We start from the raw sequence: 10,069 nt of genomic DNA, 5'->3' as shown, positions 1-10,069 counted from the left end.
GGCATCGTACCCGGGTCTATAGTGATGCCTGAAGCACTGTGATGCAGTGCCTTAGACCGCTGTGTCATTCGGGAGGCCAGAAGCTATTATTTTTATTTACCATTTTAATCAGTAGCGGTGCATGGGTAAAATCACTGAGGAAGCCAAGCCAAGCCAATAAAAAAGCCATATTGTTGTGATAATTGTGTTGTTTTCACTATAACCCATTTGTTCGTATGCCACTGTGATATACAATAGCACAAAGTCAACAGGAGCACTTCCTCCGCTATTCCAGCGCCATATCAACTTAAACATAATCAAATCAACAAGGCTATATATGCCTAGTATAATACACTGAAAAATGTAAAAAGATACCAAAAACGATTTAGTCCAAAGTTCCTAAATATCACGTGGCTGTCCACGGTACGGATTGTGTGTGCGTGCGCCCGCAAGTTCAAAACATTTTTTCACTCATCATACTTATAGACTAGTTAAACGCCAATGCCATCCTCTCTTTCATGTTGGCAAAACGGTCTCTGGCTCTGTCATACAGTAGTACGCTTTTAGTTTCTGTTGTCATAGGCTACCTAGCAAAAATGCTTGCTAGCCTAACTTCCTCACCTGGACAACAATGAACCAGCAAAGTTAGCGTGAGCCTACATATTGAACTTCAATCATTTCAGGCCAGTGGCACAACATTAATTTATGGTTAGATCAGATTCGCCATCATAATCATTGGCCTGTACAAAGAATTAGGCCAAATCCCCATCTATGGCTTAGGAAAGGGCTAATTTAGCAAGCTAGCTACTGCAGGACAACACCACAAGCAGACCAGAAAGACAGTTTTTCTGAAAATTACATTTAGCTGAGAAATGAATTTGATTAGTGTGACAAATCCAAACTGGCCTCCCATGAGGATGTTTTGCTGCACCAGGACAACCCATAGTTGAGCTCAGCTCAACACTGATTGGCTAATTACTTTATCAATGGAGGCCAAATGCTTGCTGGCACCAATCAATCAATCAAATGCTCAGGCTCCTGAGTGGCGCAGCGGTCTAAGGCATTGCAGCTCAGTGCTAGAAGCATCACTACAAACCCTGGTTTAATTCCAGGCTGTATCACAACCGGACGTGATTGGGAGTCCCATAGGGCGGAGTACAATTGGCCCAGCGTCGTCCGGATTAGGGTTGGCCTTCATTTGGCCAGGGTAGGCCGTGTAAATAAGAATTTGTTCTTAACTGAACTAACCTAGTTAAATAAAGGTCCCCCCCAAAAAATATTATATTATTTTAGTCCAGATAACAGCAGATACATGGGATACACATACTAAGACAGAGGGGCGCCATTTCCCTCGCTGATGATTTCTCCGGTGAGATTCAGCCACTTGTGAATTGACGAAAATCTATGAAAATACAGAGACGAAAGATCATTTTAAAAAATGTATTAGTCAAATATTTGGGGAAGACTAGCTTCCCTTGGCGTCCATAAATCCACACCACTGATTTTAATTGAAAACAATCACAGTAAGGCACTAAATTATTCAGCAGACATTTTTTGATAGAGATATAAACAGCTGCATTGGATCCCACTAGTGACCATGGTTGACTTATTTTAGGAAATGCCATTGGTCGGTGGATATGAAGTCTAAGATCTTTGACAGCCTGATGGGAACATTGTTAAAGGAAATAATCACTCATCTGGTGGAGGTTAGCATAGGGCTAACGTGTGCCAGGTTATCTGATGGGACCAGCTACAATGTCGCGTTCCATCACGTGCAAGTAAATCAAATACTTAAATAGGCTAATGCGCATCAGAATGACCTTCTTGATCCAAATCAGTCAGGTTTCAAGACTAGTCATTCAACTGAGACTGCTCTTCTCTGTGTCACGGAGGCGCTCCGCACTGCTAAAGCTAACTCTCTCTCCTCTGCTCTCATCCTTCTAGACCTATCGGCTGCCTTTGATACTGTGAACCATCAGATCCTCCTCTCCACCCTCTCCGAGCTGGGCATCTCCGGCGCGGCCCACGCTTGGATTGCGTCCTACCTGACAGGTCACTCCTACCAGGTGGCGTGGCGAGAATCTGTCTCCGCACCACGTGCTCTCACCACTGGTGTCCCCCAGGGCTCTGTTCTAGGCCCTCTCCTATTCTCGCTATACACCAAGTCACTTGGCTCTGTCATATCCTCACATGGTCTCTCCTATCATTGCTATGCAGACGACACACAATTAATCTTCTCCTTTCCCCCTTCTGATAACCAGGTGGCGAATCGCATCTCTGCATGTCTGGCAGACATATCAGTGTGGATGACGGATCACCACCTCAAGCTGAACCTCGGCAAGACGGAGCTGCTCTTCCTCCCGGGGAAGGACTGCCCGTTCCATGATCTCGCCATCACGGTTGACAACTCCATTGTGTCCTCCTCCCAGAGCGCTAAGAACCTTGGCGTGATCCTGGACAACACCCTGTCGTTCTCAACTAACATCAAGGCGGTGGCCCGTTCCTGTAGGTTCATGCTCTACAACATTCGCAGAGTACGACCCTGCCTCACACAGGAAGCGGCGCAGGTCCTAATCCAGGCACTTGTCATCTCCCGTCTGGATTACTGCAACTCGCTGTTGGCTGGGCTCCCTGCCTGTGCCATTAAACCCCTACAACTCATCCAGAACGCCGCAGCCCGTCTGGTGTTCAACCTTCCCAAGTTCTCTCACGTCACCCCGCTCCTCCGCTCTCTCCACTGGCTTCCAGTTAAAGCTCGCATCCGCTACAAGACCATGGTGCTTGCCTACGGAGCTGTGAGGGGAACGGCACCTCTGTACCTTCAGGCTCTGATCAGGCCCTACACCCAAACAAGGGCACTGCGTTCATCCACCTCTGGCCTGCTCGCCTCCCTACCTCTGAGGAAGTACAGTTCCCGCCCTGTGTAGGGCGGCTCAATGAGGTGTCCAGCATCAGGGTATTGTAGAATGGTCAGTAGGTGCTCGTTACCCGCTGCACGCATCATCTGGGTCATCTGCAGGTCAGAGGTCACATTAAGCAATCAATCACAATTATTGATTCCATAAGAAGCTTGTAATCATGTTTGTGTGTGTACTCACATCCTTGGCAGACTCCACTGTGGCCCAGTTCTGATCATCCTCCCCGACGACCAACATCAATGGACACTTTATCCTCCCCATCTGTCAGAAGACACGGCAATGAGTAAACAAACCCACTGTGTGTGTTTGTGTGTGTTGACTTACATCCACTTTCTCTCCCAGGTCTGTTGGGATGGGCAGAATGATGTCTCTCCAGACCACATGGCCCTCTTCATCAAATCGGGTCTTATACCCGTGCCTGGCAATAAATAATTATGTTTTTAGTCTCTTTCTTCATTTGGGCTGTATGTCACAAGATCATAATCACGGTACTTTACACCTTCACTTTGAACAGATTTGGGTTTATTTTTCATACACACACCACTCACTCGTTCATCTTTCTAAACACTTTGCCGAAAGCCTTGTTGACCGGGTTGACGTGACTCCCACTGATACACACACAGCATCTGGGCTGGAATACACACAGTATTTATTGTTTACACACTAAACACACTCATAAGCATATACACATGGTCAGTGTTGGGACAATAAAGATTTCTGAATTTGAATTCACTCTATAAATACAAAGCTCCAATCTGGAGGAAAAAGATGAGAATGGGAGGGAGAGGCTCACGCTGATGTCTTTGGAGTAGGCTGCCAAGTTGAGGGCGACTGACGTGCCTAAGGAGAGACCAAACAGAGCAACTCTGTCCTTCATCACCAGAGGGTGCTCCTGCACAATCCTGAATGCTTTCTACATAACAGAGAGATAGAGTTCAAGTGATAAGGATGCAATAAGATGTGATATAACAGTCTGGGTAAATGGTCACAGGAGGACTCTGCCCTCTCAGGGCCATTTCTGAACATTAACACATGCACAAGCTTGTAGGCACACACACAGTATGAGAATCACCTCAAAGTAGGTTTTTGAATCGATGTCTGAGGTTCTGTTCTTGTCATGGGAAAGGTACTCTAGCGCCATGGAAACAAAACCGTGTGACGCCAGGAGGCCGGAGCGGTACTCCACTAGCCCCCCACCCCCTCCCCACATATCCAACACCCCAGGGAAGGGTCCGGGACCTGGGGGTAAAAAGAGGGTCCCTCGGACTCCATGTTCCCTGATGTCAATTCTGCACACACCCGGTGCCATGTACCATCGTTCTGTGACAACGGTTGCTAGGGGAGACTGCTTGCTGAAGCCCTCAGTCATGTGCCCACTGTACACAGAGATGTGTACCGCCATAGGAGTGAGGACATCCATCTTTCTCAACCTGAGAGACAGAGAGAGTTTATTTGACTAGTCCAGCCAGGCCTGGTCACCCTAAATTGTGTTTTTCCTATGTAAAATTGACCCCAAATATTGAGACGCATTGGTGTGTTACCTGAGGCCTGTCCGACTACCTGGAACAGGCTGCATGCTCCACAGTAGACCCATGGGCTCTGCTCCTTCATATGTTCCTCCAAGACTGGCATCCTTAGCAACTACATAAACAACAAAAAAGAGAGAGGCTCGAGTTCCTGACTTGAACTTCAGAGATGGATGACCATTCAAAACAAAAAAAATTCTACTCAAAGCTAATTTTTTCTGAGAAGTCAGTTGTAGAGGTTGACTGATTATGATTTTTTTTGCGCCGATACCGATTATTGGAGGACCAAAAAAAGCTGATACTGATTAATCTTCCGATTTTATATATTTGTAATAATGACAATACTGAATGAACACTTATTTTACCTTAATATAATACATAAATATAATACATAAATAAATCAATTTAGTCTCAAATAAATAATAAAACATGTTCAATTTGGTTTAAATAATGCAAAAACAGTGTTGGAGAAGTAAAAGTGCAATATGTGCCATGTAAAAAAGCTAACGTTTAAGTTTCTTGCTCAGAACATGAAAACATATGAAAGCTGGTGGTTCCTTTTAACATGAGTCTTCAATATTCCCAGTTAATAAGTTTTAGATTGTATTTATTATAGGAATTATAACGCATTGACTATTTCTCTCTATACAATTTGTATTTCATATACCTTTGCCTATTGGATGTTCTTATAGGCACTTCAGTATTGCCAGCCTAATCTCGGGAGTTGATAGGCTTGAAGTCAAACAGAGCTGTGCTTCAAGCGTTGCTAAGAGCTGCTGGGAAACGCAGTAAAGTGCTGTTTGAATGAATGCTTACCACCGCTCAGTCAGACTGCTCTATCAAATCATAGACTTAATTACAATATAAGAAACACACAGAAATACGAACCTTAGGTCATTATAATAGGTAAAATCCGGAAACTATAATTTCGAAAACAAAACATTTATTATTTCAGTGAAATACGGAACTGTTCCGTAATTTATCGAACGGGTGGCAACCCTAAGTCTAAATATTGCTGTTACGTGTAAAATTCTGGCAAATTAATTATGGTCTGTTAGGAAGAAACGGTCTTCACACAGTTCGCAACGAGCCAGGCAGCCCAAACTGCTGCATATACCCTGAAGCTGCTTGCACTGAACGCAAGAGAAGTGACACAATTTCCCTAGTTAATATTGCCTGCTAACATGAATTTCTTTTAACTAAATATGCATGTTTAAATATATATATATACTTCTGTGTATTGATTTTAAGAAAGGCATGTTTCAGCGGTGTTGATCTTATTGGCGACCACCGGGAAAACGTGTAATTGAATTAAACAAGATGGGATTTCATACAGAAGTTAGGCCAAGGCTACATCCAAGAACACGGTCTGTAAGCCCGGTCGGCGGTCACAAATCTACCTTTCACCGTGCCTTGGCCGTCGCTGGTGTAATGGCCGAACGCCTCCCAAAGGTCCTTATCCTCAGAGAGATGAAGGGAATGTAGTGTCACCGAGAGCGCTGAAGGTAAATTCCTCACAACTACCTGGATCTTCTCATCCATGAGCCCCCGCGTTGGCTGCACTGACAGAAGCGGGAAAGTCCCAACCATGGTGGACGAACACCTGTAGGAAAAAGACAAGACAGAAACCAACCGAAAATTGGTAAAGATGGTGGGATTGACATCTCATTTGTCCTGGCTTTAACCTGTGAAAACTGGTTGGCAACACAACAAAATTGGCTACGAGTCACATTCGCTTCAAACTTCGTGTCCACATTTACCTACACTGAGTTATTCAACAATGACAGGTCAGAGACATGCTGACATAGAAAACCGCTCTGTGTAGTTACATACTTCTGGTGAGAGTAGACAAATTTACACGTGCAGGAAAGTAGAAAGTCCGTGCGGCACTGCTCACGAAGTTGCAGCAACTAGAAACCCATAGCGATGAACTGTAGACCTATGCATGATTCACCTTCATAAAGGCGGCAAGATTTTTCTCAAAGACCTGTTACTTACTTCACCGGCTAATAACAACGTAGGCTACGTTGATGAAATCCACACAATGAAGGGGTTTATGCACTGTTTGGTAAGAAGGTCTGCTTAATCAGCGTCAGTCAGCAACACTAAAACGGTACTCACGGGTCTCTGAATTTTGGACATTTTCAAAATAAAAGCCCCTCACGTAATATAAAAGTATAATTAACCTCAAAAGTTGTGACGTCTGAGCATTATTGATTGTATGTGGGGGAGTGATAAGTACATTGAACATCTGTGTGTGTGTGTGTGTGTGTTATAATTGTGCAACAAAGTGTGGCTAAACATATAGCATGACTTGACTAATCTTGGGAGGGGAGGGGTGCATTTCACGAGGGGTAGCAAGGATGGAAAAGTACTGAAAAGACACGAAAACAGGAACTGTGAATGCAACAGGGGTGTGGGGCAAGACAGCAACACTCTATCAAGATAACAGCGGACCCTCCGGAGCGCTAAGGGGCTGGACTAGCTTAAGCGCCAACACCAGCGATAGGCCAGTAAGTCTAAACCACACTGGACCTCTACTCTAACAGGCTTGCTCTGAAGCAAGAACTAACTCTGTTAAAGTATATAGGGGAGGGGTTTTGGGGTGTTGCCCAGTTCCCTGTTTTATCCTGCGTGATGATACATTGAACCCGTATATACGAAAATTGCATTTGCCATTTATTGCTTAGTTAATAAAATATTCATAGCATACAATCGGTGACTCATCGTCATACTTATCCTTATACCTGATTGAATTGACGCAACCCTAACAAACCCTCATGATACACTAGCACACGAGGCCGCGCGGTGAAACACTGCTTACCATTAATTTCAATGGAAGGAAAGCAGAGAGGGCATGGGACCTTTGGGTGATGGGTGGCGGTGAAAAATATAAACTTTTCCCAACTTTATGCAAATCACCAGCGGCGACCGCTGGCGCGCATGGTATACAATATAGGCTATGCACAGCACTGGGGGAAATCTGCTCTTAACTGTCTAGGACTGGGGTTCCTGCTAGCGGAACCTCTCGCCAACAGCCAATGAAATTGCAGGGCGCCAAATTCAATCAACAGAAATCTCATAATTCAATTTTCTCAAACATACAAGTATTAGACACCATTTTAAAGATACAATTCTCGTTAATCCAACCACAGTGTCCGATTTCGAAAAAGCTTTTCGGCGAAAGCAGAACATGTCATTATGTTAGGTCAGCAACTAGTCACAGAAAGCATACAGCGATTTTCCAACCAGAGAGGAGTCACAAAAAGCAGAAATATTGATAAAATTAATCACTAACCTTTGATATTCTTCATCAGATGACACTCCCGGGACAACATGTTACACAATACATGTATGTTTTGTTCGATCAAGTTCATATTTATATCCAAAAACCTCAGTTTACATTTGGCTTTGCCTCCAAAACATCCCGTGAATTTGCACAGAGCCACATCAAATCACAGAAATACTCATAATAAACATTGATAAAAGATACAAGTGTTATTCACAGATTTAAAGATATACTTCTCCTTAACGCAACCGCTGTGTCAGATTTCAAAAAAACTTTACGGAAAAAGCAACGAGCTCAAGGCATTCTGGCAGACCTCTGACTCATTCCCCTCTCATTTGGCCCCACTTCACAGTAGAAGCATCAAACAAGGTTCTAAAGACTGTTGACATCTAGTGGAAGACTTAGCAAAATGACCCCATAGACACTGTGTATTCGATAGGCCAAGAGTTGATAGGCCAAGAGTTGAAAACCTACAAACCTCAGATTTCCCACTTCCTGGTTGGATTTTTCTCAGGTTTTACAGACATCATTCAAACAGTTTTAGAAACTTCAGAGTGTTTTCTATCCAAATCTACTAATAATATGCATATATTATCAACTGGGACTGAGTAGCAGGCAGTTTACTCTGGGCACGCTTTTCATCCAAACGTGAAAATGCTGCCCCCTATCCATAACAAGTTTTAAAGTGACTGGTGATAAGGAAAGAACTCATCCAATTCCATGTTTATTACATATACTGAATGATCATGAGTTGTTCCTGATTGCTGATGATCTCATAAATCAGTGTGAAAGAGCACCCTAACCAACTATTTTAATCTAAGTTTGTCAAGATGCGTCCCAGAGAATGTCATTGAATGCTGTAGCTTTAAGATTTCCCTTCACTAGAACTAAGGGGCCTAGCCCGAACCAGAAACAGCCCCAGACCATTATTCCTCCTCCACCATGCATGATTCATCACTCCAGAGAATGCATTTCCACTGCTCCGGAGTCAAATGGTGGCGAGCTTTACGCCACTCTTTACACCACTCCAGCCATTGTGCATGGTGATCTTAGGCTTGTGTGTTGCTGCTCGACCATGGAAACCATTTCATGAAGCTCCCGACGAACAGTTCTTGTGCTGACGTTGCTTCCAGAGACAGCCAAATTCACTCATTTGAAGTGGTATTTCAGCCACACCCGTTGCTGACAGGTGTATAAAATCAAGCACACAGCTATGCAATCTCTATAGACAAACATTGGCAGTAAAATGGCCTTACTGAAGAGCTTAGTGACTTTCAACGTGGCACCGTCATAGGATGCCACCTTTCCAACAAGTCAGTTCGTCAAATTTCTGCCCTGATAGAGCTGCCCTGGTCAACTGTAAGTGCTGTTATTGTGAAGTGGAAACATCGAGGAGCTACAACGGCTCAGCCGTGAAGTGGTAAGCCACACAAGCTCACAGAACAGGACCGCCGAGTGCAGAAGCACGTAAAAATCGCCTGTCCTCGGTTGCAATACACACTACCGAATTCCAAACTGCCTCTGGAAGCAACGTCAGCACAAGAACTGTTCGTCAGGAGCTTCATGAAATGGGTTTCCATGTCCTAGCAGCCACACACAAGCCTAAGATCACCATGCGTAATGCCAAGTGTCGGCTGGAGTGGTGTAAAGCTCGCCACCATTAGACTCTGGAGCAGTGGAAATATGTTCTCTTGGAGTGATGAATCGCGCCTCACCATCTGGCAGTCTGACGGACAAATCGGGGTTTGGCGGATGCCAGGAAGACGCTACCTGCCCCAATGCATAGTACCAACTGTAAAGTTTGGTGGAGGAGGAATAATGGTCTGGGGCTGTTTTTCATGGTTCGAGCGAGCTAGGCCCCTTAGTTTCAGTGAAAGGAAATCTTAACGCTACAGCATACAATGACATTCTAGACAATTCTGCGCTTCCAACTTTGTGACAACAGTTTGGGGAAGGCCCTTTCTTGTTTCAGCATGAAGCAAGTTCATTCAGCAATGTTCCAACATGTAGTGGAAAGCCTTCCCAGAAGAGTGGAGTCTGTTATGACAGCAAAAGGGGGACCAACTCCATATTAATGCAGAGTATTTTTAGAACGATATGTTCGACGAGCAGGTGTCCACACACTTTTGGTCATGTAGTGCAAGATGGAATATGCAAGATATTGTTAAATAAGGCACAGTGCTTGACTAGGACTGAAATGGGTTATTGTACTCATTATGGGTGCCGATACTGTTTTTGTTTAGTTGCAGTAGGCCTAGAACATTTGAGATACTGGTACTCGGCTCCGATGAGCTCCTGCCCAAGTCATGAACTGATAAGGCAGCAATGAAAAACGTAATGATTTAGTGCTAGCTATA

General features: G+C 44.3%; 1 protein-coding gene across 1 annotated transcript; it reads right to left on the bottom strand.

Moving 5' to 3' along the window:
- Positions 1 to 1,623: 1,623 nt before the first annotated feature.
- LOC120031788 (acyl-coenzyme A thioesterase 5-like) lies at positions 1,624 to 6,020 on the bottom strand. The gene is made up of 9 exons (XM_038977609.1): positions 5,824 to 6,020; positions 4,439 to 4,538; positions 3,970 to 4,327; positions 3,691 to 3,810; positions 3,446 to 3,528; positions 3,222 to 3,315; positions 3,078 to 3,158; positions 2,875 to 2,992; positions 1,624 to 1,640 (listed from the first exon to the last, which is right to left on the bottom strand). Exons 1-9 carry the CDS (start codon positions 6,011 to 6,013, stop codon positions 1,624 to 1,626), a joined length of 1,161 nt encoding a protein of 386 aa, XP_038833537.1. The 5' UTR covers positions 6,014 to 6,020.
- Between the last annotated feature and the right edge of the window lie 4,049 nt (positions 6,021 to 10,069).

This window comes from Salvelinus namaycush, chromosome 38 (genome assembly GCF_016432855.1).
Source record: "Salvelinus namaycush isolate Seneca chromosome 38, SaNama_1.0, whole genome shotgun sequence".
NCBI lineage: Eukaryota > Metazoa > Chordata > Actinopteri > Salmoniformes > Salmonidae > Salvelinus > Salvelinus namaycush.
Note: the sequence above shows the minus strand (reverse complement) of the source record. Positions and strands in the feature narration are given on the sequence as shown.